The sequence below is a fragment of the Sarcophilus harrisii genome, chromosome 3 (assembly GCF_902635505.1).
Source record: "Sarcophilus harrisii chromosome 3, mSarHar1.11, whole genome shotgun sequence".
Taxonomy (NCBI): domain Eukaryota; kingdom Metazoa; phylum Chordata; class Mammalia; order Dasyuromorphia; family Dasyuridae; genus Sarcophilus; species Sarcophilus harrisii.
The window spans coordinates 586,138,351-586,166,334 of record NC_045428.1 but is presented as its reverse complement, the minus strand read 5'-3'; the positions used below and the strand labels follow the sequence as shown (position 1 = coordinate 586,166,334).

The following is a 27,984-nucleotide window of genomic DNA, read 5'->3' as shown; positions in this document are numbered from 1 at the left end:
GGGGAGAGAGGAAGAGGAACGCCCCCAGACGTTCTGGAGGAAACGCAAGCGGGGTCCCGAAAAGGCGCTATCCCACGGCAAGGCTGCAGGGGCTGGCAGAGAGGCCTTCAGGCTCCTCCGTTCATTCCTAGCGGTGCAGGGAAGAACTTGTGGGAAGGGAAAAGAGGCTGGTGGGGAAAGTTGGAGTTTCCCAAGGCAAGGAGACAGGGAACTGAAACCCCCAGGCCAGCGAATGGGAGAAGGCAGGCGGCGGCGGAAGTGACGTGCAGGAAGTCCGGGGCTGCACTGACCGGCTTCCTCGCTGCTTTCCCGGCCCGCCCCCTCCCCCCCACCGCGCCTCCACGATGTAGCCGCAAAACCTCAGGCGTCTCCGCCCGCCTCCACTGCAGGGCCGGAGGAAGCAGAAGAGGAGGAGAAGGAAGACGCGGAGCAGCGGCTTGGCTGCGGCGGTCAGCATGGAGCCCGAGGGGAGCAGGTCGGTTAATCAGTCTGTCGGTCAGTCCATCGGTCTGTTGGTAGGCGCGCGGGGGCGGGGGCTGCTGCGGCGCTGCTAAGCAACAGAGGCTCCGCTAGCCTCGCCGCCTATTGGCGGCCTCCGGACGGTCCCATCCTGGAGGGGAGGGGAACTCGGGAGAAGGGAGGGCTACCTCCGCTCCTTCCGCGGCAGGGAGAGAGAAGCCTGTTTTCCTCCAACGCGCCCACTAGTGGTGGCTTCCGCACGGTCTCATTCTGACCCTGAGGGGACATTGCCACCGCTCATCCCCTGAGGAGCATCTTCCTCCCTCCCCTCCGAGGGCTGCCTCGTGGTGGTCTCCAGGCGGTGCTATCCCTGCCGTGGAGGGGAACCATTTCCTCCCTTCCCCCGCCCATTGGTAGCTTCCAGACAAGCCTCCCGAAACCCTCTGGCGGGACTGGTGCAGATCAGACTGTACCGTTGTTACGGGCCGGGGGAGGAGAGTGCCGTCCCTGTTGTGGCCGCCAGGTGGCTCCACTGTAGGGTACACAGGACCCTGGACCTGGGAAGCGGATCCGGAAGTCCCGAATTCAAATTTAGCCTTAGATGACGCGTTATAGCTGCAAGGCCCTGGGCAAGTCAGCTAACCCCAGGTTGCCTCAGTTTCCCCAAGGATAAAATGAAATTAGCAAAAGCACCCCCCGCATCCCTCCTTAGCCCAGTGCCTGGCAGCAGGAGGGGCTTACTAAAGGCTTGTTTCTTCACTTCCTTTTGGATCTGGCATGTTGTTATCTCTGCAGAGGGGAGGGCGCCTCCCCTTATGTTTATGTCCCAACAACCCAAACAAGTAAATAAATAAATCCTTGTTCACTGGGAATTTCTCAAAGTATCCTGTGGTTGTTCCCATTGCATTGTAGAGCACACTGATGGTGCCTAACCAGAACAGGGCAATGCACATTTATTAAAGACCTCCTTTGTGCCTGGTGCTGAGCCTCAGAAGCCTGCCCTCAAGGGGCTCACATTCTCTCCGGGGAGAATATTGGAGAAGAATGAGTTTCAAGGCTGGAAATGAGCTGGTTCATTCAAGGAAGGAGGATGAGTCGATGCAAGCTTTGGGCCTCAGACCCCTAATGCAGATTTCTTTCCAGGGGACCCAGATCTTTTTCTGTGTGTATCTGCCCCAGACTTCACTTTGGGGATACCCAGGCAATAGTCAGCTGCTGGAGGTGGCTGTAGTTTCCTGTTGATCTTTGCCCTGGGGGTCTCTCTAGGGCCAGATTTATTTCTTAAATGCCTACTATATGCCAGGCACTGTGTTAACTGTTGGAGATATAAAAAGAGACAAACTGTAGGCCCTTCCCTCTGGGAGTTTACAATCCAACTGCAGGGAGGAAGAAGAGGAGGGAACAACTGGCAAATAGATATATGCAAGCACTTCTGTACAGGGTAAATGGAAAATCATTGACAGAGGAAAGACAGTGGAATGAAGAGGGGATTAGGAAGGCTTCAAGTGTTATGGGCCAGAACTTGAAACAAGGTGCTAAGTCAGTGGAATTGATAGAGACAATGGTTATTTAGCATGTTACTTAACAGTTCTCTAGTTCAGTACATGTCCTTAGTACTAACTAAAGTTCCACAAGAGTCACACCTTTGCTAAGAGACCATTATAAACTCTGACAAACTCAGCCAGAATCAGAACTAGGGAAGACAGAGACCATGGCAGTCCTCCTGCCTCCCCCACAGAAAGCAAGACACATTCAGGAGGACCTCGAGAAGCTGGCAGAGGCAGAGAACACAAAGAACTGGCTGCAGGAGCTCAAGTTCCCGGAACCAAGACAAGAGATAGGCCTCTAAGAAAGCTAACCGGGCCCCAGAAAGGAGACAAGACTTTGAAGGAGACAATAAAGGATCTGGACCTTAATCCCTGGCTGCACGTGTGGTGATTACTGAACTGAAAGGAAGGCTGCTTCCCAAGACCCCCAAGGAAACAGAAACAGAGAACATTACATTTTAGAGAGAATGTTATACTGTGGGAGAGGGGCCTTGAAGGAAGGCAAGGAGGTCAATAGGCAGAGAAGAGGAGGAAGAGCCTGGGAGACAGGCAGAGTAAAGACCCAGCTGTTGGAGGCTGCAGCACCAGGATGACCACTAGATGGCACTGCAGTGGATCGGGGGCCAGCCCTAGGAGACAGGCAAAGACCCAGCTGTTGGAGGCTGCAGCACCAGGATGACCACTAGATGGCACTGCAGTGGATGGAGGGCCAGGCCTGGAAGACAGGTAGAGTAAAGGCAGAGGCTGTTGGTGGCTGCAGCACCAGGATGACCACTAGATGGCACTGCAGTGGATGGAAGCTTGGCCTGGATGGCCTGGGAGACAGGCAGAGTAAAGGCAGAGTCTGTTGGAGGCTGCAGCACCAGGATGACCACTAGATGGCACTGCAGTGGATGGAGGGCCAGGCCTGGGAGACAGGCAGAATAAAGAGCCACCTGTTTCAGGCTGCAGGAGCAGGATGATGGCTAGGTGGTGTTGCAGTGAATAGAGTGCCACTTGGCCTCAGTTTCCCCATCTGGAAAATGATCTGGAGAAGGAATTGGCAAAACCACTCCGGTATCTCTGCCAAGAAAACCCCAAATAGGGACTAAAGAGCTGGGCATGGCTGAGGAACTGAAAAAAAGGGAAGTGTCTGTGACTGTGGGTGACTTTCTATCCGCAGATCCCAGCCATGTTACCTGATGCACCCAAGGTGCCCTGAGGCAGGGTAGGAACTGCCACCCAGGGTCACACAGCTAGAGCGGGAGAGGCAGGATGTGAATTTCCGCCCACATCTGCCCTTCCCTTCTCTGCCACCCTTAAGAAAGTGCTCATACTGTGGGTTTTCTTCTGTTTCTTCTTCAGAGAACTTATCTTTCCTCCTCTCACGGAGCCGGTGGACGCCCCAGTGCCCAACCTCACCCCGAGGCACCAGGAGCTGATCCCTACTCCCTGTGGCCCTGTAAGTAGGGGAGTGCAGGGAGCCCCCGGGGAAACTACATGCTGGCGCTGGTGGGTGGAGAGCCCCGCGGCCCGGCCAGTCAGCAGTGAGCCTGTGGGGCCTCCTGCATGCGGGCCTCAGCCCCTGCCTCATCTGGGCTCTGGTCCTTAGCTGGTGTGGGGGCAGGAAGCTCATTGCAGGGCTCAGAGTTCTATAGGATACCCCCTAGGATCCAGCTCCCCCAACCCCATGCCAGGACTCCTGGTGAAGTTCTTTGTGGTCTACTAAAGCCTCATGGTGGCCCTGGGCTGGGAGTCAGGAAGTCCTGAGTTCAAATCCAGCCTCAGACCCTTCCTGATGGTGTGACCCTGGGCAAGTCACCTAACCTGTATCTGCCTCAGTCTCCTCAGCTGTCAAATAACAGCACCTACCTCCTAGAGCAGTTTTGGATATCAAATGAGAGACTGTCAGGGGCTCAGCATGGTGTCTGGCCATAGGAGGTGCTCAATAAATGCTTATTCTTACCTTCCACCCCTTCCTCCACTTCCTTTGTCTGTCCTTGTAGGAGGAAGAGGGAAAGGGAATGGACTCAACTTCCAGGTAAGGAAAGTCCTTTTCCCAAAGCAAGTCAGCACCTTCTCTGCCATTTCTGGGCATTGAAAGCCATCCAGTGTCCTGAGGTCCAGGGTCCTTGGCTAGAGTTAGCCCGCCAGAGGGGGTCAGAGGCAGTACTTGAACCCAGGACTTGCTGGCACTCCCTATGGAGTCTTCTGCCCCCATCTTTCCTGCCTGTGGCTGGATGTCAGTTCCTCCTCAGCATTCCTGGCATCTGTGCCCTCCCCCTTTCTCTCTCTTTTAAATAATACTAGTTTTCAACATCACCCTTGTAAAACCTTAGGTTCCAAGTAATCCCTAGATTATTTAAGCAAATAATCCAATATACATTAACATTGTACAGTTCTTGTATAGATATGTCCACAATTATCATGCTGCATGAGGAAAATCGGATCAAAAGGGGTGGGGACAAGCAAGCAAAAAACAACAACAACAGTGAAAATACTCTGATTCGATCCACCCTCAGTCCCCAGGGTCTTTCTCTGGGTGCAGACGGCTCTCTTCCTCCCAAGGCTATTGGAGTTGGTCTGAATCACCTCCTTGTTGGAAAGAGCCACTTCTGGCAGAGTTGATTGTCCCATAATCTTGCTGTTGTTGTGGGCAGTGATCTCCTGGTTCTGCTCCCTCCCCTCAGCATCCCTTCAGTAGGTCCCTCCAGGCCTCTCCGCCTGCTGCTCGGTTCTTATGGAACAAGGGTATTCCATGACTCAGCCCTTCCCATTGGGCATCCGCTTAGTTTCCAGTTCCTTGCCGCTCTCTTTTTCTGCTTGGATTTGGATTCAGAGTGTGCCGGGCTGGCCAGTGGGGATCCCAGGGACCTGGGATGCCCCTCAGCAAGGAGCTGGAGCCGTGCAGGGGAACCATCCGGGCGTCTTGGAGCAGGATTTCCCTGGGCATAGGGGAGGAAGGAGGACATTAGGGAGCACCAGTAGGGGGAGTCTGCTTAGGCCACAGGGGTAGGCCAGAGCTGGGGCAGTGCGGTTCTCAAGTGTGGCTCCAGGGCTGTGTGTGTGGGGTCAGTGAGGAGCCACTGAGGATGGGGTCAGAGCTGGGTCTTGGGGAGGGGCCATGGGCAGAAGGGGGTCCCCAGAGCCCTGGAGGAGGAGAGAGGGGCCAGGGTGGGGAGGACCTGGAATGAGAACCAGCAGGGGAAGGGTGGGGAGAAGGCCAGACCTTGTCCCAAGCTAGGGGGTGAGGAGGGAGAGGGGCTGGGGCTGTGTTTGTTGGATTGCCGTGACGGCTGACAGGCTGTGGCCCTCATTGGGCTGTGCTCATTGTCCCAGAACCCTTCAAAGATGGTGACAGAAACCCGGGGCCAGTGTGGAGGCTCTGAGTGCTCCCCCCAGCCTCTGCATCTCCTCCTGAGGGCAGAGGTGCTTTCTACCTTTCTGGGCTGATTTCTTCTGCTGAATGATGGAGAAACTCTCATGACCTGCCAAGGGAGAGCTTGTGGTTTGGGGGACATCCTCCCATCTCGAGGGCTGCTTGGGGAGGCATGCAGGATGAGGGGAGCTAGGGATGCGCCGTTGGGGCTTCTGGGGGGGCATCTTTCTCCTTCCCTCGGTCTCGGTTTCCTCCTCTGTAAACAAGGGGGGCCTACTCGGCCCCTCAGCCCTCTTCTGACTCGAAGTTGTAGGAACCTCTTATTGCTCCCAGCCCCAGACTGCTTTGGGAGAGCCTTAGGCCTCCGTCTGGGTGAGAACACCCAGGATTCTCTGTCAGAGCTTGACTTTGTCAACGCTGGCTGGCCAGGCAGCCTAAGTAACTAATTGGCAACTGGAGTCAAGGGGAAGAAGGCTTATATACCATAAATCTGGCTCTCAATCATAGTTGGGAATACTAAAATTGCCACAGAAATGCATTAGTTGTTGGAACCAGAATCTTTTTAGATTGTGGCTTAGGGACAGGCCCTAGTGAACACAAAAATGGTCAGAATATCAGTGAGGTCGCCTGGGTTTGAGGACTAGCCACCCAGGAAGCACTCCGGGAGCCTTAGCAAGTCTAAATGTGCTTCTTCAGCGACTTTACAAAATGTTTAAGTTAGTGAGTTTCACAGGCTTGCCAAGGGCCTGGAGTTAAGGTCCACTATGCCCCCTACCCAGACCAGCTCAACTTCCATCCCCGACACTGCTTCTAAGCCGTGCCTGGGATGGACTTGCGGCCTGATGGTCCATCTCCTCCTGACTGCTCTGACAGCTTGACCACCCCTCCCTGCCACCTCTGCCCCTGTTCCTTTAATACAGAAGCCCACTGGTCACATTTGGAAGGCTGGGTTTAAATTGAGGCAGGCTGCCCCATCCTTCCCCTCATTTGTTTTTTTTTTTTGTCTTCATGATATAATTTATTTTTAAATAAATTTTAAAATCTTAAACAAAAATACAAAATGAAAAAAGAAAAAAATTGATCATGTACACAACAGACTGTAAGGGAGGATTCAATATAAAACAATACATTCCCATTTCAAGACAATCGATAGAATAAATACTACACATTGTCTTCAAAGCTGCCCAATCTTTCTTTGCTTCCTTATTGGTTTTCTTTTGTTCTCTGCTGGGCACTTTTAACTTTTTCCCTTTTCTTTTCAACCCACCCTAAAGAAAGCTCCAATTAAGCTTGACTATATATACCTACAAATAGATATTTATAAATATACACGTATATATACTCATACACATATATGTAGGACTCCGTACTATTTCTGCTTTTCATCTGTCTCTGGAGGTAGAGAGCATCTTCCTTCCTAAGTCCAAGTCCTTCCATGATTTTCTGAGTCAAGCATCTATAGCACAGCAGTATTCCAGTGCAACCCCACAGATTGTCTGCAAAAGCTTTCCCCCAGTTTTCTGCATTCCCGGTTTCTTTGAAATTCGCGACCTTTCGTTCTTCCAAATAAACTCAGTAAAATAACATTGTAGTAATGTAAGTGGGGTGACGCTGAATAGATAGATTAGTTAAAATGGCTATTTTTTAAAAATTACATTGGCTTTCCCTACCCATGAACAATAATAAATAGTACTTCAGTTATTTGTTTCTTTGTTTTTTTCTCGATAGTGATTTTATTTGTCCAAATACATGCAAAGACAGTTGTCAACATTCATTTTTGTAAGATGGGGTTCCAGATTTTTTCTCCCTCCTTCTCTTAGCTCCCGCCTCCCCAAGACCACAAGCAATCTGACGCAGGTTAAATATGCACAACCCTTTTAACCTTTCCTTTTCGTGTTGTGCAAGAAAAATTAGACCAAAAGGGTTAGGACAAAAAAAAGGGGGGGGGGGGGGGGAGAAAGCAAACAAGGAACAAAAGGGCCGCAGACTCCAGCTCGGATCCACTCTCCGGGGTTTTGCGGTGGTGGTCGGCGCTTCCCCCTCCCCCCAGCCTGTGGGAGTGCCTCCGATCCCCGCGGAGAGCCGGGCGGCCCCAGCGGGCGGCTCCCGCTCTGGCTGTGGCCGGCCGACGTTCCCCAGGCTCTGCGCGCTTCCGGGCCGGGCTTGGAGCAGCCCCTCGCGCGTTTGGGCAGGTCCTCGCTGTGGGACGCGGTGCTTTTCACTTCTAATGGAACCTTGTCGGAGATCCCAGTTACTCTCTGCTTTCTGCACGTAGTCCCCCCTTCCTTTGATCTCGGGTGCGTCAGCCTCCCGCTGGGATGGTCACCACCGCCTGGGGCAGGAGCTGAAGGGCTGGGGGAGCTCGCTGGGGTGGGGGAGGGCCCGAGCCCGGGCTGCTCCCCGCGGCCGCCAGGGGACGCGCCAGCCCTGCCTGCTGGAGCCCGGAGGCGACCTGAGCGGGAAGGAGGGAGCGGGGGAGGGAGGACGCGGGGCGGGCCTCGGAGCGCCACCTGGTCTTCCGCCGGCCCGCGCCGGATCTCGCCTCCGGGTGTGCCTCGGACTGGGGCGGAAGCAGCCGAAGGCGGGCGCCGGGCGCCTTCTGACTCCGAATTCGGGGCCAGGCCCATCCACGTGGGGAGCCCTTCCTAGCGCGGGAAATCCTCACCCTTGCGTGCAGCAGCCCCTGCCCCGCCCTTGCTGAGCTCTTGCCTAGCACCCGTACTAGAGGCTTATTAAATGTTGCAGGGGACTGTGTGATAATCCTGCCTCCTGGGGAGCTTGTTCCCACCAGCGCCTGCTTCAGACTTGTCTCCCTTCGGCGCTTGGATCAGATTTTGCCAGTGACTTTCCAGTGTGGAAATTGTTTTTCAAGGCTGTGTTTTAAAAAATTAAGTGTTACTTTTTCAATTAGCCCATATCGAGCCTCGCTCCCTCTTCCCTCTCTTTTTCCCCACTGAAAAAGAAAGAAAAATAAAGCCCCTGTTACAAACGTGTATCTCCTGTCCAAGGAAAACATATGTCTCAATCTGTATCCTTGAGGCCGTGACGTCCCTGTCAGGAGGTTGGCATCTTGGAGAGCCTTTATGTTGGTCATGGTTCTTAAGTGTTTCTAAATTGTTTGTCTTTGTGATTTTGTGGTTGTAGAAAACGTTCTGGTTCGCTTCACTTGACTCTTCATCCGTTCATTCAAGACTTCCAGGTTTTTCTGGAGCCGTCCCTTTGTTGGAGAATAATGGTGTTCTGTCCCATTTATATTCCACAGCTTGTTTAGCTGTTCTCCACTCTTGGGCATCCCCTTGGTTCCCAAATTATTGCTGTGGTAAAAATGTTGGTACGTAAGGGTCCTTTTTCTCTTTCTTTGACACAGTAGCAGAATTTCAAAGGGTAGGCACGGTTTAATAGCTTTGGGGGCATAGTTCCAAATTTCCAGAATGGCTGGACCAGTTCATAGCTCCACCAACAATGCATCCGTGTGCCTGTTTTCCTAAAGTCTCTGCAGCATCTTTCCTTTTTTCTTTCTTGCCATTTTAGCCAATCTAGTGGGGATGAGGTGGGACCCCAGAGTTGTCTTAATTAACGTATCAATCATCACATATTTATTAAGTACCTATTATTATGTGCCAGACACCATGCTCAGCATTGGGAATACCCCCTCCCCAAAAAAAGTTATGACAGTTCTTACCCTCAAGGACCCCCCAGTCTGATGGGAGAAAACAAAAGTGGAGAAAATGGGAAATGACTTGAGGAAGTGAGTTTTAGAGTTGATTTCATCCTGAGGAATGATGAGTTTGTGATCATGAAGTTGGGGATGGGAATGATGGGAATGATGGTCCTCCTCAACACAAGGATCTAGAAGGAGCCCCCTCTTCATTTGGAGGGAGGGAGGGGTCTCAAAGGCAGAGGAAGTACTGAGGAAGTCAGATTAACTGTCAGTTTGTCAAGGAAGAATGAGTTTATGGAGATCAGGAAAGTAACAACAGAAGAAAATGAGCTTTTCTCTAATTAAGAGTGATTTCAGAATATTTTTCCATATGAATTTTGAGTTTTAGTTTCTTCCTCAGAAAACCTCCCATTCTTGTCCTTTAACTATTTATCAATTGGACAATGACTCTTATTCTCATAAATTTGAAATTTATTTTGAAATTTGAAATTGTCTTTGAAAAGAGATCTTTATCAGAGAAACTTACTACAAAGATTTTCCCCATTTACCTGCTTCTCTTTTAATTTTAGCTTCATTGATTTTGTTTGAGTAAAAAGTTTATTTTTATTTTTTTATTCTGGGTCATCAGGCATGGCCATTTTACCTTCCAAATTCTCTCTATCCCTTGTTGGGTCAGGAACTTTTCCCCCTCCCTAGAAGTGACAGGTAATTTCTTCCTTGTTCCTCATGGTGATTTGTGACATCACTACTTGTGTTTACTTCAGTCATTCATTTTGTATTTATCTTGGTATATGATGTGAGATGTTGGCATAGGCCAGACCTATTCTCCTTTGTCTTGACAGTTTTAGTCCAAGCAGTTGCCCCAAGAGCTGGGTTCTTTGGTTTTATGAAACATTAAGTTTCTTTTATTTGTTTGCTTTTGTTTGTTTGGCCTAGATTTGTTCTACTGATTTATCGCTCTGTTCCTAGCACTTAGTCTTAGTGCTAGATTGTTTTGAAGACTGCTAATTTATAGTACAGTATGAGATCAGGTCCTTCTAGGCCTGCTTCTTTTTTGCCTTTTTTCATTATTTCCCTTGATTTTTTTTTTTTGCACTTAATAGTATTTTTCTCCCAATTACATGTAAAGTTAGTTTTCAGCATTCATTGTTCATAAGATTTTGAGTTCCAAATTTTTCTCCTTTTCTCCTCACTCCCCAAGACAGTAAGCAATTTGATATAGATTATACAAGTGCAATCATGTTAAAAATTCATTTCCACATTAGTCATATTGTAAAAAAAAAAAAAAAAATCAGAATAGAAGGGAAAAACCACGAGAAAGAAAAAAACAATAGTGAAAATAGTACGCTTTGAACTGCATGTAGACTCTATAGTTATTTCTCTGAGTATGGATGGCATTTTCTATCATGAGTTTTTTTTTAATTTATTTTCTTGGATCATTGTATTGCTGAGAACAACTAAATCCATCATAGTTGATCATCACACAATATTACTGTACTATATATACAGTGTTCTCTTGGTTCTGCTCACTTCATTCAGCATAAATTCAGATTTTCTGAAATCTACCTGTTATCCTTTCTTATAGCATAATGATATTCTATTACACACCACAATTTGTTCAGCCATTCTCCAACTAGTGGGTATCCCACAATTGCCAATTCTTTGCTACTACAAAGAGAGCTGCTATAAATATTTCTGTACAAGTGGGTCCTTTTCCTTCTTTTAATAATCTCTTAGTAGTGATATTGTTGGATCAAAGGGTATCATAGTTTTGAGGCCCTTTGGGTGTAGTTCCAAATTGTTCTCCAGAATGGCTGGATCAGTTCATAACTCTACCAACAATTCCAATTTTCTCATATCTTCTCTTACATTTATCATTTTCCTTTTTTGTCACATTAGCTAATCTGATAAGTGTAGGGTGGTACCTCAGAGTTGTTTTAATTTGCATTTCTCTACTCAATAGTGATTGAGAGCATTTTTTCATATGACTATAGATGGCTTTAATTTCTTCATCTGAAAACTGCTTGTTCATATCCTCTGACCAGTTATCAATTGAGGAATGACTTGTATTCTTATATTTGACTCAGTTCTCTGTATATTTTAGAAATGAGATCTTTATCAGAAACCTTGATGATAAAAATTGTTTCCCAACTTTCTGCTTTCCTTTCCCTTGAGATTCTTAGTCTCTTCTTCCTTCAGATAATTAAAGTGAAGTTGAATTGGCAAGACACTAAATAACTAAATTAATTTAGGTAGAATTGTTGTTTTTATTATATTGGCTCAGTCTACTCAGTAGCAACTGATATTCTTCTAGTTATTTAGATCTGCTTTTATTTATGTGAAAAGTATTTTGTTGTAACTTAATAGTATTTGAGCCTTTTTTTTGTGTGTGTCTTGGATCCCATGGGGAGTGTCTCGTGTAACCTGGGGCCCTTCTCAGAGTATGGTTGTTAAATCCACAAAAATAAAACATGAGGATTACAAAAGAAACCAATCAGATCAAAATGCAGTTATTAAACTACTTTTAAAAATCAGTTCAGCCCAGGGACGGACCTCAGTATGGATCATTTCCTAGAGGGAGGGTCTGCCCATGTCACTCTCCTCGTCTGTCAGCTCCAGAGGTCTCCTGTGACCTCCAACTGCACAGCCCCCTGGCTTTCCTCTACCTTCTCACCTCCTCAGCCAGGACTTCTTTCTGGCACTCAGGCTAGCCAAACAGGGCTTCTTTGTCTTCCCTGACAGGCTCTTCCTCTCCCACCTTGGTGAGTTTGCCAGGCTGTCCGGGGGTCTGCCACACTCCCCTTCCCCAGTCACAGACTCCCATCAGTGTCAGGGGCCTGGCCCAGGATCCTGGTTCCAGAGCCGGGCAGGACCAAATTTTGCAGGTGCAGAAACTGAGGCGGGGGACTGTTCAGGGCCACCCAGTTGGTTCGTGCCAGAAGCAGGCCCCGGGCCAGCCCCCTGCCCACTCTGCAGCCCTGCCCATTCTCTTTCCAGATAAAGCCATGGAGCGAATTGTCCTGTCCGGTCAAAGTCTACTTCTGCATCACGCTGGTGTCTCTCCTGAGCATCATTGGGTTAACCATAAAGACCCTCGTGCAAAAGTCAGACGAGAACTTCACCGTCTCCCTCATTCAGCTCATCGGCGTGGGTAAGAGGGGCTCTGGGCTAGGGGGGGTCTCTGCGCGTGGTGGGGGGGCACAGGACGGCCGGCCTTCATTCTGCTGCTCTCACTCTCTGGTCAGGAGCCCCAGACTTTCTGGGGGCCGTGCTTGCTTTCATATTTTATGTGAGTTTTCAGTGATGATCATCTGATGAGCAGGAATCCACAGCTGCTCAGGTATCAGGGGCCTTTCTGTTCTCCTTATCCCAAGTGATTGGAAGCTCCCTGAGGGCGGGACCATTTGTTGCCTCTCTTTGTACCCACAGGGCTTAGCCCAGTGCCTGGACAGCAGGCCCTTAATAAGTGTTTATTGACCAACTGACTGACTGTACCGCCCAGTCCTGACATTGGGAGCCACCGTTCCCTCCAGGACTCCTGCCTTGGAACCTTGGCTGGGTCTGTGGGCAGAGGCCCTCAGTACTGGGGCACACGGGAGCCACTCCATCAGTACTGTGGCTCACAGGGAGATGGTTGTCTAGAGCATGGGGCCTTCCCTCCCCAGCAAAGCCAGATCTCTCATTCAATCCACGAATTTGATGGCCTCTCTCACAGCAGGGACCACACTGGAATACTAGCCTCTAAATCCCTGAGCACAGGGAGGATTGGGGGTTCTCAGCTGCGATGTGGTCTCCCCACAAAGCATAAACACAACTTCTTAGTGCTTGAGAGGGTCTGGGCAAGATGGTGCAGCCCCCTGGAACTGCCAGTGAGGGACCTAGAGCCCCAAAGGGGGGGCTGGCTCAGGTCATCCTCAGGCAGCCTGTGGTCCAAGGCTGACTCCTGGTCTCTGGCCCCTGAGCCTTGCTGCCAATGGGCAAGAGAACAAGAAGCTGCCCGATACCTCCCTCCACTCCATAGGGATTGATGGCCCAGAGGCCATAGTGACTGAGAAGCCTCCAGACTGCAGTCTGGGAGATGCCATGAAGGATGGCACCTTTCCCCCTCCTGCTTCCCTGCCACACCAGCCCCCTCTCTCCTCTCCCCTTTTCTTTCCTGACTTTTTCTGTTCTTTTCTCCTTCCCTCTTTCTTCTCTCCTTCCTTCCATCCCTCCTCCCTCCCTCTGTCCCTCCTTCCCTCTCCCCTCCCTCTTTCCCTTCCACTCTCCCTTCTTTTCTCCCTCTCTCCTTCCCCTTCTCCCCTGGCGTCGTCCTTTGGTGAGCCAGGACTTATTTCTGCCCGTATCCTCTGGTCCCTGGGGCTTCCTGATGCAGAACCCTCACAGCCATCTTGGGAATCATTCCAAGAAGAGGACCTTGGCTGGCTTCTGCCTCATTACCATGAGCTGGGTGGCCCTGTGGGGGGGTCAGTCAGGGCCGGCTGGGCCTGGCATCCCGACACCTGCCCGTGCCCGCTTATCCTCCCGAGGGAGAGGAATGTGGCAGGATCTGTGTCCTGGTGCTGGCTTGGGGGAGACTGAGGGGGTCTGCTGTGGGACCGCCTCAGGATGGTGGGAGACTTGTGACCAGAGAGGTCTGAAGCTCCTGGACTCAGACCTACGGACAACTAAGGATGGAAGGCCCGCTTGGGTGGGCACGGGCCGAGGGAGGTGCCCGCTATGGGGGGAGGTGATTCCCTCAGATAGTCCTTTGACCTTGATCTTGACCCGGCTCCCTGAGGAGCTTGGGCTGCAGTTTGGAATTAGACTGAACTTCTGGAGGCTTCTTTGCCAGCTTCTTTTACAGGAAAGGGCCTTGGAAGCCCAGCCAGCCCAGCCTTCTAAAGGTTGGGCTGGGGCTTTCTTATCCATTAGTCATAAAATGAGGTAAATAAGCTTCCTGCTCTTCTCCTGGGAAATCTCAGCTTCTGGGGAATCGGGTGTGTCCTCCCACTGCCGCCAGTTCCCAGGCCCTGGCGCCTTTCTGGGATGGCTTTCCCAGTTAGAGATGCTTCTCAGGCACCTTTCCTGGCCCGGGCCGTGTCCTCCCGGGAGGTGACGCCTGCGCCGCAAGCTTGGGGGCCAGAGGGGGGCATGGCACTGAGAGCCTGCAGGCCCGGCCCGACCCGGGCCCTCCCGGGGCAGGCCCTGCGGCCTCCCGGTTCTACTCAGGCCTTCAGAGGCGCCTCCTGGGAGCCGTGCACTGGGGAGCGGCAGGGGAGGTCCCTGCCCCCCGGAGGCTCACGGCCTACTGGGCAGAATCAACACGGGCAGCGAGCGCTGTGTGGGCACGGGCAGCTCAGAGCCCGGAGGTCCGCGCCCCCGGGACGAGCCCGTCCCTGCGGGCGTGGGGGGCCTGTCTCTGGCCACCCTTTGGTTCCGAGAATCCCCTCAACCATTGCGGCTGGCTCAGTATTCTGCGCCCCTTCCCGATTCTTTCCCTCCCACCCTTGAGTTTCCTCCGTTTGAAATTTGTTGTTTCTTCTCGGTCTATAAAAGATCATGTGACTTGGTGGCCTCGGGGGTGCTCCTTCGAAATTCGCCTCTGACCATGGGTCGGCGGAGCGGGCGGGGAAACGAGGGCGGCACCAGGGGCCGAGGCCCAGGGGCCGGGCCGGGCTTGAAACGGACCGCACCAGAAGGGACGGGCACCAGGGCGGGGCCCAGGGGACGCCCGGGCTTGAGAGGACCCGACCGGGGCAGGGCGGCCCAGGGCGCCCCGCGGGCCCGGGGCTGACCCGCGGCGGGAGGAAACTCCGGGGGAGGGCGGGCTCGGCCTCGGTGCCCGCGGGCCTCTGCCCCTGGAGGACCCGGTCGGGGGTTGGGCGGGCTCGGCCTCCCAAGGGAGGCGGGCCCCGCCCAGGCGGCCCGGGGGGGGCGTCGCGGACCCACGTCCGTCTCCTTGTCTCGGGCAGTGTTCTGCATTTACTACGTGACCCGGGGCATCCTCCAGGAGAACCGCCAGGAGCTCATCGTCTTCATCCTCTCCATCCTGCTGGTGATGTTCCGCTCCCTGGTCAACTTCCTCGTGCTGGGGCGGGGAGGCCCGGGAGGGAAATCATCCCTGGTGACAGGCACTGCCTTCTGCGGCCGGAGGGCGGCGGGGCCTCCCAGCGGGGGCTGCTCCTGCTCCCCGGGAGCCGCCGCCGGGCCTTGTGGTGGCCGCCCTCGTGGGGGCCCCGCTAGGGGGCGCTCTCCTGGTCCGCCTCCACCCCCGGCCCGGGCCTCGATCGTCCTCCCGCCCCACGCACCCCCGGGTCTGCCTCCCCCCAGGCAGCCCTCGTGGGCGTCCCCGCTCCGAGCTATCTGGCCCCTCCGCTCCCTGCATCTTCCCTAGTGGGAGCCGGTCCGGGGAAAGGAGCGCCCCCTAGAGCCAGACCACCCGGAGGCCTCCGAGGCCGCCCCAGCCCTGGGCCCAGGCGGGCGGGGGCCCGCCCCTCCCTGCCCGCACCTCCCGGGCCCTGTGCCCCTGCGGGGGGCCCCTCTGTCGGCGCCCGGGGGGCGGGTTGGCGGAGTTTCCCGCTCTGAGCGCCCCCTTGGGGGGGGCCCCCTGGGGCCCCGGGCCTTCCCCCGGTTCTTGGGGGAGGGGCCCCTCAGGCTGCCAAGGCCCGAGCTGCGGAGCAGCCCCAGAGGCGTGTCCCTGTCCCGTGGCTGCCCCCTGCACCTGTCCCGCGGCTGCCCCACAGGGTTGCCATGGTCTCACCCTGGGACTGGGGCTTCCCCTCGGCTGACTAAGCTCCAAGAAGCTCTTGTGAGGTCAAGAACAAGGTCCGGGCCCCATCGCTTCCTTCTGGCCGTGCCCGGAAACCGGGCCCCGGCAGGCTCCCCGTCCCGCCTGGCCTCTTCCTTGTCTCCTGGCCCGGGCCCCCCCCAGGCCCCCCCAGGCCCCCCCTCCCCGGCTGGAGGCTGGGCTCTTCCGGGTCCTTGGGGCCCCCCCTTCGCTTGGGGTTCTCCGTTGGGGCTCAGGCCGCCCGGCTTTGGGGGCAATGACAGGCGTTCGTGTGGGGGGGCTGGGGCTGGCCCCAACCGGGCCCTTAGAGCAGGAATGGGCAAATCCCCTCCCAGCTCATGGGGACCCAAGCAGAGAAGCAGAGCCACCTCTTGTTCCACCCCCCAGGCCTCCTGTTGCCCCCCAGGACCTCCTGTTGCCCCCAGGACCTCCTGCCCCCCAGGACCTCCTGCCCCCGGACCTTGCCCCCAGGGTCTCCTGCCCCCCAGGATCCCCCCCGGACCTCCCGCCCCCCATCCCCCCAGGACCCCCTTTTGAGGGCCTCCCCCCCGGACCTCCTGCCCCCGGGATCTCCTCCCCCCAGGATCCCTGCCCCCAGGATCTCCCCCCCAGGCCTCCCCCCAGGACCTTGCCCCCAGGCCTCCCCCCCCAGGATCTCCTCCCCCAGGACCTCCTGCCCCCCAGGATCTCCTCCCTGCCCAGGACCTCCTGCCCCCCAGGACCTCCTGCCCCCCAGGACCTCCTGCCCCTCAGGAGCTCTCCTCCCTGGCAGGGTTCTGACCCTGGGTCTCAAAGGGCACTGACAACAGAAAAGTAAATGTGAGGTAATTGGAGGAAGGAAGGGCACCGCTTTTTCCTTGTGTGGCAACCCTCGAAAACCTGCCCGGGGCCTGGGCAAAACTTTGAGGGGGTGCCCAAGCCCCAAAGGGGCTCCCAAGGGAGGAGGGAACCTGGACCAGGGGACACAGGGGCGGGTTCTGGGCGGGGCCCCCCCCCGCCCCCCAGCCCACTCTTCCCTATTCCTCTGCCTCCCTGTGCCAGGCGGAGATGGCTGCTCCTCTGGGAGGGCTTCCTTGTCTCGCGTGTCCCAATCCCTGGTTTGGGCCCCTAGGCTGGGCTGCCAGCAGGCCCGGGGGCAGCGGAGGGGCCTGCTTGGCCGGCCGGGCCTCGGGCTGCAGCAGGTCTGCGGCTCTCCGGCAGCTGGACGCCTCTCCCCCGAGCAGGCCCGGTTCGTGGTGATCCTCCTGGTGGGCTTCTTCGACGTGATCTGCGCCGTGATCCTGATCCGGACCCAGGGCATGATGGCCTTCCGAGTGGGCGGGGCCCTGGAGAGCCTCCAGGCTCAGTACTTCATGCTCAATCTCTGCTTCTCCATGCTGACCTTTGACCTGCAAGCTCAGGTAGGGAGGGCCCAGAAAGCCCCCCTGCTCCCCAGGCTCGGCTTCCTCCCCCAAGGGATTCTGCCCAACCTTGTCCTAACAGGGTCCTGGGATCCGGTGACCACTCCTGGGCCACTGGGGCCCAAAGTGACCCGATCGCCTCCAGAATCACCTAATGCCCAGGCCGGCCTTTGTGCATTTAGGAGGCCCTTGGAGGGCTCAGAAGAGGGCCAGGGCCCAGAGACTCCCGCCTGGTGCAGGCCCCTGAGCTTGGGAGAGGAGCCCCCAGAAAAGGGGAGGCAGCCCGGCCTCCGACTGGCAGCTCAGCTGTGGGAAGAGGCAGCGGGAGCTGGGTTCGGGTCTCACCTCTGACATCCTTTAGCTCAGTGCTAAATCAGAAAGTTAGTTGCCAGGAGGTGCTGCCTGACAGGAGCCCCCAGCCCCCTGAGGGCACCCCGAAAAGCTCCTCCCAGATGTTCTGCTCAGGCCTTGAAAAAGTCCCTCTTGGACTTGTGGTGGGGCCGGGGGAGAAAGAAGAAGGTCTTCGGTGGGGCCGAGACATTTCCAGGGCAGGTGGGGGTGTGCGGGCTCCGGCCAGGCTCTGGCCAGCCCAGGTGCCCAGGAGCCCATGCGGGGGAACGAGGGAAGAGGGGTGTGGCCCATGAGGCAGCCCCTGGGCCTCCCAGCGCAAGGGCAGGACCTTGGGCCCTGGGCCCATGGGGGGTGGGGGTCCCAGGCCGGCCCTGAGCCCACTGTCTCTTCGCCCAGCTCTGCCTGTGTGTCCTGATCCTGACCTCGGGCCTGTATGCCTCGCTCCAGCACAGCCTCATCCTGGTCGTGGGCGTGCTCTGGGCTGGCCTCAAGGTGACCATCGGTATCCTGGCTGTGAGTATGGACGTCTGGCTGTGTCCTTGGGGAGGGGGGGACGCTCATGGCCTGACCCACAGACAAGGGGGAGAGCTGCCCCCCCCAGCCTCTGGCCACAGAGGAAGGCCGCGGCTGAAGTGACCAAATGTGCCCTGGGCGGGGCAGCAGGCTGGACCTGTCAGTGAGCTCACACAAGGGCCTCTGCCCTGGCCTGCCTTGGTCCCCTGCACTGGGACTCTTGTGGAGCTCAGCTGTCTCGGGCTCTGGCCCTTTTCCCCCAGAGGAAGGACCTTCCATTTCTCTCTCCCTCCCACTTGTCCCCGAGGACCACAGAGCCTGGGCTCCGAGCCCCAGAACCAGACAGAACCTTCCCCCCACCCAGGGCCGGAACTGCCCCTGGCACTGCCCGGTCCGCTCCTCAAGCCTCCGGAGTTTGGGTCCTTTGTTCCCTCAGCTCCTGCCCTGCTCCCTCTGCACCAGTTCTCCAGGTTCCCCCAAGTTTCCCTGACCCCGTCTCCTTCTTCATTTATACATCTCGCACCTTGGTCAGCCATTCCCACCCCTGGGTCCCACTCTCGCTGGGTATGTGCAGTTTAATAGCTGCTTTCTGGAGCTTGGACTGTTCACAGCTCTACCAGTAATGCATCGAGGTCCCTGTTTTCCCCCATAGGCCTTTGCATTTTGTCCCTTTTTAAAAAAAATCAAATTTGCCAATGTGATGGGTAGAACCTCAGAGAGCTTTTATTTTACATTTCTCTCATTACTAGTGATTTTAGAGCCCTTGTTTTTGTTTTTGTGTTTTTCATGTAGTAGCTTGAATTTCTTTCTCTTAAAACTGCTTATTCATCTTTGACCATTCATTGATTAGGGAATGGCTCTTGCTCTTAGAAATTTTAAATATTTTCCTATATGTAACCTAGGCATGAGACCTTTGTCAGGGAGGCTTGCTGAAAGTTCCCCTCACAGTTTCCTCTTTTTCTTCTAATTTTAGGTGCATTAGTTTTGTTGGTGCAAAATCTCTTAAATTGTATGTAATCAAAATTGTCCATTTTCCTTCTGTGATTTTTCTCAGTTTTGCCTCTTCTCTCTTCCACTCCATAAAGCTGAAAATTAATTTCTTTCTCATTCTTTTACTTTTTTATGATGTCACCCATTATGGCTAAGTCATGTATTCACTGGAGACTATATTGGTGTATACTATGAGATGTTGGTCTGGGCCTAGTTTCTGCCAGGCTGCTTTTCAATTTTCCCAACAGTTTCTGTTCTGGCCCCATTAACTGGGATCTTGGGGTCTCACTAGGCTGTTGGGCTTATTTGCTTTTATATGTTGTGTGCTTGAATAGTTCCTGGGATCAACCTTTCTCCATAGCCAGTACCGAATTGTTTTGATGATTACTGCTTTATAGTGTCTTTCAAAATCTGGCACCTGTAGGCCCTCTTTTCCACTTTTTCCCCTATTCATTCCCTTGAGATTCTTGACCTTTTGTTCCTCCAGATGAATTTCATTAGTATCTTTTTCTAGCTCTATGAAGTAATCCTGGGAATCTGCCTGGCTGATTGACATGGCATTGAATAAGTAAATTAATTTAGGTTCTATTTTCATGTTTATCATCTTGGCTTGCCCTACCCATGAGCAATAAATACTTCACCAATTACTAGGGAAGACTGTTTTGTAGTTATGCTCATATCATTCCTGTGTGTCTCAGCAAGTAGACTCTCAAAATATTTTACACATGCTGTAGCCAATTTAAATGGAATTTCTCTTTCTCTCTCTTCTGGCTTCTTTTTTTGTTGATAACATACAAAATTGCTAATGATTTATGTGGGTTTATTTTATATTCTTCAACTTTGCTGGAATTGTTAGTTGTTTCAATTAGTTTTTCAGATGATCTGCAAAAAAGCAATACTTTTGTTTCCTCTTTGCCTATAGTTATTCCTTCCATATCTTGTTATAGCTAGCAATTTTAGCATAATAATGAATAGTAATTATGATAATGGACTTTCTTGCTTTACTCCGATTTTACTATACAGGCAGCTAGTTTATCCCCATAATTTGGTTTTAGAGAAATGATCTTTTTTATATTATAGAAAAAAGTTATTTATTCCCATACTCTCTAGTATTTGTAATGGGAATGATTGTATTTTGTCAGAACCTTTTTCTGTATTTATTGAAATAATTTTATGATTTTTGTTTTCTAGTTAATTGTCAGTTATGATCATAGTTTTCCTAATATTGAACTGCATTCTTGCTGTTGATCCATTCTGGTCATAGAGTATATAATCTTTGTGATATTCTATAGTCTCCTTTCTAATATTTTATTTAAAATTTTTATATCAATATCATTAGACATAGTGGTCTTTAGTTGTGGGTTTTTTTTTTTTTTTTTTTTTTTTTGCTCTGGTTTCATTTGCTATGATTTAGGTATCAAAATCCCATTTGTATCATAGAAGTAATTTAGTGGGAGCCTTTCTTTGCTTATTTCTTTCAGATAGAATTCTTCTTATTCATTTTTGATACTAATCAATTTAGCTTTTTGCTTCTTAAAAAATCATTTCTCCCCAAAAAACCCAGCTCTTGGTTTTATTAATTCATTGTTGTTTTTGCTGTTTTATTAATCTGTTCTTTGATTTTTAAGATTTCAGTTTCTTGTTTAAATAGTTTTTTCTTTGTTGATTTATCTAGATTTTTAAAAAAATTGTATGCCCAGGTCATTGATCTGCTCTAAAAATTTCAAAAAGAATTTTTTTTTGATACATTGTCTCGTTATTGACAGTATCTTTAATGAAATTATTATTTCAATGATTTGTTCTTTGACCCACTTGTTTTTTAGGATTGTTATATTTAGTCTCCAATTATTTTTTTTTCTCAATTGTATTTTATTTTTCTAAATACATGTAAAGATTGCTGAAAGATTGTGTTCCATTTTTTCCCCTCCCTTCCTTACTACCCCCTCTCCAAGAAAATAATCAATCCAATATAGATTAAACACGTACATTCTTTCTAAATATAATTCTGTATTTGTCATGTTGTGCAAGAAAAATCAGACTAAAAAGGGAAAAAAAGATGTATTTAATATTCTGCTTTTCTGCATATCTGAGGGTCAATTTTTATGAGTTGTTTGCATAGCTGAGAAACATGTATGTGTTTGTATATATACATACATAAATACATTTACACACACACACACACACACACACACACTCACACACTCCTTTCTCTTTCCACTCAGTAGTCTCCAGAGATCTGTCATATCTAACTTTTCTAAAATTCTGTTTAGGTTCTTGATTTCTTCTTCTTCTTTTATTTTTGGCTATATTTGTCTAGGTTTGAGAGGGGCTAAATCTCATGAGATCTCCCATTATTATAGTTTTATTATCAGTCTCCCCCTATAACTTATTTAATTTTTCTTTTAAGTATTTAGTTGCCATGTCCCTTGGTGAATATGCTTAGGATTGAAATGTCTTTGCCTCTGGTACCTTCCAGCAAAATGTAGTTTCTTTCCTTATCTTTTAAAATTTATTTAATCTTTTAATTTATTTCTTATAAATGTTTATCATTTTTATTTAATCTTTTTGGTATTGCTTTGTCTGAGATCATGATTGTAACCTCCACCATTTTTACTTCAATCGAAGAAGCATAATAAAATTGTTTTAATGCCATTTTTCAATTCTGTGGGAATATTTTTGAAGTGTGTTCCTTATAAACTGTATTGTTAGATGTAGCTGTCTAATCCAGTTTGCTGTTCTTTTCCATTTTATGGGTGAATTAAACTCATTCAGATTCACAGTTATGATTATTAATTGTTTTATTTCTCTCTCTCATATTCTTTTATACTTCTGTTTTTTTCCTGCCTCTTTGAGTTTGTTTTGCTGAAAACTAACCTCTTTTTTAATCTACCTTCTTTCTTATTCCACCCTTTCTGTTTTCCCCTTTCATTCCTATTTTCCTCTGGAGTGAACTTTATTTCTATGCACAGGTATTTGTGTATCCTTCTCTTCTTTGACTAGGTCAGATGAGAGTGAGCTTCAGATGTCACCCATTCCCCTACCTCTTAAAATAAGATGATTTTCCCCATCCTTCCTTTCCTATCTTCCTCCCCACCTACATGGTATATTCCTTCACCACTGGCCCAGTGAGACAGAACCATTCCCAGGCCTTTTGTCTAATTAGACTCTTTCTATGACTCCTCATAGAGCTCTGAAGGGATACATGTGAGGGGATACAATTTAGAACATAGACAATTTTTTCTTTAGTTTCTAATGGTTGCTTACTCATGCTGGCTTTTTTTATGTTTCTCTTGACTCCTATGTTTGCATTTCACAGTTTCTATTTGGTTCTGATAGTTTGATCAGGGACTCTTGGAAATGCTGTTTCATTAATGGTCCATTTTTCCCCCCATAGGTTTATGCTCACTTTTTCTTGGTAAGTTGGTCTTGGTTGAAAGCCAAGCTCTTCTTTCCTTTATGGCATTGGTTGCTAAGTTGTGTATGATCCTGACTCACTCCTTGGTATCTGGATGCTTTCTTTCTCGATGCTTATGGTCTTTGGCCTAGAACTTCTCAATCTTGGCTCTAAGGTTCCTGGGCGTTTTCATTTGGGGCCTTCTTTTAGGAGGTGATCAATGGATTCTTTCTCTTTCTTCTTTGTTCTTTGGTCCTAAGAGATTTTCTTTTCAGATTTCTTGAAATATACTATCAGGCTTCTTTCTGGGTTGTGGTGTTCAAGTATCCACTGATTCTTAAATTATCTGTCTCCAATCTGTTTTCCAAGGTACCTTACACATTTTCTCTTCCTCCCTCCTTCTCTTTTGACTGAGGTGTTTGTTGTTGTTGGTTGTTGTTTTGCAGGCCATTGGGATGAAGTGATTTGCCCAGCGTCACACAGCTAGTAAGTGTCTGAGATTAGATTTGAACTCGGGTCCTCCTGACTCCAGAGCCAGTGTTCTACCACTGCACCATCTACCTAACCTTCTTGTGACTTAGTTTTAACATTTCTTGTTGTCTCACTGAACTTTTGTTTGGCTGGTTCTAATTTTCAGGCTAGTAACTTATTTTCTAAGTTTTTGCAACTCTTGTTAAAAGCTGTTTCCAAATCTTTCTTCCAGGTGCTCATTTCTTTGTTTGTTCCTTTCTCTCTCTCATTTGCTCTTTAAAATCTTTTTTTTTTTCCTTTTTCTAATTTTTGTGCCATCTCAGCAAGAATTTTATTTAGACTTGTACCCAAGGTACACATTTTGGGAAAATCTGTGAGCAGAGTTTTTGTCCTCTTGGGTTCTTCTGGTTTTTGCAGAGACAGACAGGCTGGGCGGGCAACTGTGAGCTTTCAGTGTTCCCAGAGCGCTCCAGCCCAGGGAAAAGTCTGCTTGCCCCTATTCGGAGCCCAGCAAGTGTGTGACCTGGGCTTGGATGTGTGCAAGACTAGGTGTTGCCAGCCCCTGTGGGCCAGGGTGACAGACTGATTCCCTTGGTCTGAGCCTCCTGCCTTGGGTGTTCCTCTACAGGCTTCAGACTGGGCTGGGGGCTAGGGCTGGGACCCTGCTCTGGCCCAGGCTCAGAGATACACCTTCTCCCATTCCTCGCTGGGCACAGCCAGGACCTGAGCTGGCTCCTCCACCGCTCCTAGACTCGGGCATGGGAGTGTGGGTGCCAGCGGGTGCCAGTCCCTGGGTTTGTCTCTGTCCCCTTCCTCTCCCACCTCATAGGTGAGGAAGCTGAGCGTGGAGGAGGGAGCCTCCCAAAAGGAGAGAGCTGAGATTGGACCTCAGGGCCCCTGACTCTTCATCCAGCCTTGGGGGGTTGTGGGAGGGGGTGCTCAGCCTCCTTGACCGTCCCAGTTAGAAATGGGCCTCGGGCCTAGCCCAGGTGGCCCCGGGCTTCCTGGCCTACCTCGGAGTCTGCCCTGGCCTCTGTAGCCTCAGCCCTCCTTTGCCCTTGGGCAGGCCAGTGAAGCCCCCTCTCAGAATCATGTTTTTAAATGTACAAAATAAAGTGCACAGAGCTCCAGAGGAGCCAAGCATACGGATATTTGCTTCTCATAATATTTTTTAAAAAGCGTGGGCCTGGGTCAGGGTTCCACCCAGAGCCTTGCTCCCTCCCCAGATCTCTGATTGTGCTGGCCCTGACACCCTGATGAAGTCAGTGGGTGTGCCTGGTTTGGTTAAGGAAATCTCAGGTCGTCCTGGCAGCTGATGATGGGAGGCTCACTGTGGGCCCGGGAGCGCCCCCGGCGAGGGGGGCTGGGGACAGCCTGCAGACCCCAGGAGGGTCTGTCCAGGGGGCAGTGGTCCGATCCTTTCTGGGATGGAAGGGTCCTGTCCAGCACCCTCAGCTTGGAGAGGAGAAAGCAGAGAAGGGGCCTGGCCCAAGTCACAAGGTAGTAAGTAGCAGAACCAGAGTTGAACTCGGGCCCAGACTGTGGGTTGTGTTCCTCTCTGCCTGAAAGAGAGGCCCCTGTTCGGTGAGGGGCCGTGGCCCTGAGCGCCAGGCTGAGCTCCGGAGGGCCCAGAGCCGCCCACCTTGCAGCCCTTCCCTGGCTTGTGACGGGCAGAGCCGAGGTGACGGCCAGTTAGAACTGGGAACGCCGGCTTCCCCATCAGGTGGACAGGCCCAGGGTGAGGAGGGAAGTGACCCTCGTGGAGAAGGGTCTGCTGCTGGGCAACCCAGCTGTGGAGGAGACCCTCAGGCAGGACGGGCCCCTACCCGCAGGGACGGCTCAGATTCCGGCCGGGCCCCTGGGAAAGAAGGCTGGGATTCTCCCAGAAGCTCCAAGCAGGAGCTGAGGCCCCTTGAGCACATGTGCAAGGCTCTCCAGGGGGGTCTTGGGCCGGGCTTCCGGACATCCCTGGCTCTGGCCCTCCATGTCCCAAGTGGGCCTTAGCAGATCCGTTTGGCCCTCCATGCCTTGCGGGCCAGAACCGAGGGGACCTAGGAGACCAAGGCCGGGCCGCTCCGCTCCCAGGCAGAGCTCCCTTCTGGGGTCCCAGTGCCCCGGGCTGAGAGGAATTTAGGGCCAGGCCTGTAGACAGTCCCCAGCGCCCCAGGGTGCTGCCGGGGGGGGGGGTTACCCACAGGGCCTCTGGGGGCCAGCCACAAGGTTAGTCTTCCCTTTACAAGTGGGGAAACCAAGGCCCCAGAGGTGATGTGCTGTGATAATGGTAACAGCACCAGGATGACAGCCCCCATTTATAAAGCGCTTTACAGTTTGCAGAGTCCTTCACTGACTCACCCTTGGGAGGAGGGCCGAGAGCAAGCTTTATCCCCATTTTCCAGATGAGGAAAGCCAAAGGGCTTGCCCAGATTCTCCCGGCTCGTAGGTGTCTGTGGGGGAACTCACCCCCAGGTCCTCCGGACTCCCAGGACTGCCAGAGTCCCCCAGAGTTAGCGGTCAAGCAGAAAGGGGACCTCCCAGAAAATCCTTTCAGTGCATCTCAAACCCCATTGTAGAGATGAGGAAACTGAGTCCCACAGAGACATGCCTGCTTGCCCAAAGTCGCACAGCTCGTCGGCTCAGGGCTGCGATTGGTGCCCAGGTCCTCGAGCAGGCAGTGGGTCAGAGTGGCGGGCCCAGGGCCAGGCGGACCCCAGCTCCTCCCTTCCCTCCGCCTGCCTCTCCATGGGGCCTTTGCTGGGGTCTACAAGGGACATGGTTTTCTTTGCAGATTCTGCGAGAGCTGAAGGTCCTGGTGTGGATTTTCCTGGTGCAGAACGTCCCGGAAGTGGCTTACCTCTTCTATCTCCTGTACACGGTGAGGGGGCCCTGGGCCCGGCCTGCTCCATGGGGGGTCCACGGGGCCCGGCCTGCTCCACGGGGGGCTCCATGGGGCCCAGCCTGCTCCACAGGGGCTCCATGGGGGCCTGGCCTGCTCCACGGGGCCCAGCCCACCAGGGCCCTGATTGTTAGCAAGCCTCTGGCCAAGACAGAGCCATGAGTGGCAAGCAAATCTCTTCCTGGCTCCCCTCCGGCTCAGGCCCAGTCGGGCTGACCCTGTACCCCTGGAGGTCGGCGGTCAGCTCTGGCCGGAGCAGTGGCCTGTGGCTTGTGTTCCCCATTACAAACTAGAGAAGGGCCAGCGTGTGGGATGGAGCTGGCCTTGGCCGAGGGGTGGAGCCCTCCCTACCCTGAGCTGGCACCATGTCTTTCCAGATCAGCAGAGCCTGGGGCCAGGGCAGCTCGTACACTGGAGAAGCGGCGGCCATTGTGGGCTCGTGCATCTCTGTGGCCATCAAGTCTGTCTTGCTTTGGGCCCTGGTCCACGTGTATCGAAGCTTCGGCCAGGGCCTGAGAGAGAGAAGTGAGTGGGCCCTTGTTTACCACCGCCCGTTGTCATTGGTCGTAGAACTTAGGGGCCCCCATTTTACAGAGGAAGCTGAGGTGAAGGCCGGGCCCGGGCCCTGACCAGCCGGAGGCCTCGGAGGGTAATCAAAATCCTTGCTGCCTGGGCAGCCAGACGGGGAGCTCCCTCTTCCAGCCCTACCAGGCCGTTGTCTGGTTTTTGGGCCCTGGGGTGATGGGGTCTTTGCCCTGGGACTGTCTCTTCCTCCCAACCCGGCCAGTCCTTTAGGAGGCAGGATTAAGGAGTGAGAGGAGGTGGGGGATGTGCTTAGTCAAGGACAGGAGATAAGGCCGGAGCTGTGGTAGAGGCCGTGGCCTTGGCTGGGTCTGGCCGGCCTTCCTCCCGCCGCCATCCCCTCCTCGCCCCTCCCTGCAGCACCCACAGCCTTTCAGAAGGAAGTTTTCTGTCCTGCTCACAGCAGAAAGCAGACTCAGGACATCCCAGGGAAAGGGGCTCCCAGCTCCCACCCCAGGGGTCCCAGATGGGGGCCTGAGGCCAGAGGCTCCCAGAGGCCCCGTCACCTTTTTGTTAATTGTGTAGCATGGATTTGAACCCAGGACCTGGTACTTTCCTAGGAACTTTTCTGGCCTAAAGAAAACATAGGCTGGCTTTTCCACCCTCAGCCCAGGGAACGGGCTCCCAGAAGGGGTTGCTCAGGGTGGGAACTTCCATGGGGTCAGTGCCCCCCCCCCCATCCATGGGTGTGAACGCAATGGGGTCCAAGATTTGTTTGGAATAACCTGAGACAACCCCGGCTGTTCTCTGGGGTGGGGTCCCCACTCTGGCCCGCCCCTGCCCCCCAAAGTACAGCCTCACTTTTCTGCTGCAGTGAATGGGTCCCATTAGCCAAGGCTAGCGGCCCCCTCCCCCTGGGGCTTGTGGCCGGAGAGCCCTCCACAGCAGGCCCGGGATCCTGGGGGCCAGGGTCGGGAGTCAGCGTGGCCCAGGAAGCCAGGAATCTGCCTTAGGGTCTCGGTCTGTGCCGTCTGCTCCTTCTCAGTTCTCTGGTCCCAGAAAAGGGACAAAAGCAGACACCCTGATGGGGGTGGGGGCAAGTACGGGGGGGGGGGGTTTCCCTGCATGTTTGCTGGGGCTGGGCAGGGAGGGGCTGGGCCTCCAACACTTGTGTTCTCTCTCTCGCCAGTGTTTTCTTCCTATGGAAGGATCGAGTCCTGAGCAGCCCCCAGACCCCCCAGGGTCCCAGGGCCGGGCAGACGCCCCCTCCCGCTTCTGCCGCTCGCTCTCAGCAGCCCTCCTCGGAGGAGCCTCATCGTTGTCTTCCCTGCATGTGGCAATGATGCCCGTCCGCAGCTAGTCTTGTGCCAAAGCCCGCTCCGGCAAGGCCCCGGAGGGCCCGGGCCCGCTCCCTGCAGGCCGAGGCTGTGATGGGGCCAGCAGATGCCCACGCTCCCCGAGCCCTCCCAGCCTGGGGACCCTGTGGGACCCCGGGCCCCGCTTCCCTGCTGCCCGACCGAGGGCCGGGGCCGCCCAGGAGCGTGGAAGGGTCCCCAGAGGCAGCGCGCTTCCCTCACCCTCTTTCATACCTGTTGCCTCAATTTCAGAAAGTCTTTCATACTAAAGAAATAAAGTTTTATTATTTTAACAAATGGA

The 27,984-nt window shown here is 52.6% G+C and overlaps 1 protein-coding gene across 1 annotated transcript; it reads left to right on the top strand.

The window, feature by feature from the left end:
* Positions 1 to 33: 33 nt before the first annotated feature.
* Positions 34 to 27,984, top strand: LOC116422641. The gene is made up of 11 exons (XM_031961571.1): positions 34 to 475; positions 3,351 to 3,447; positions 3,865 to 4,026; positions 12,023 to 12,176; positions 14,980 to 15,099; positions 16,127 to 16,167; positions 17,015 to 17,194; positions 17,942 to 18,058; positions 25,699 to 25,785; positions 26,189 to 26,331; positions 27,518 to 27,984. Exons 1-11 carry the CDS (start codon positions 456 to 458, stop codon positions 27,669 to 27,671), a joined length of 1,275 nt encoding a protein of 424 aa, XP_031817431.1. The 5' UTR covers positions 34 to 455; the 3' UTR covers positions 27,672 to 27,984.

What these genes read in the sequence shown, in the direction of transcription:
- LOC116422641 (XM_031961571.1), top strand. Translation starts at nt 456, where the DNA reads ATGGAGCCCGAGGGGAGCAG. An exon ending in GGAATGGACTCAACTTCCAG is followed by an intron (nt 4,027 to 12,022) that starts GTAAGGAAAGTC and finishes TTCTCTTTCCAG; the next exon opens with ATAAAGCCATGGAGCGAATT. An exon ending in GGTCAACTTCCTCGTGCTGG is followed by an intron (nt 15,100 to 16,126) that starts GGCGGGGAGGCC and finishes CAAATCCCCTCC; the next exon opens with CAGCTCATGGGGACCCAAGC.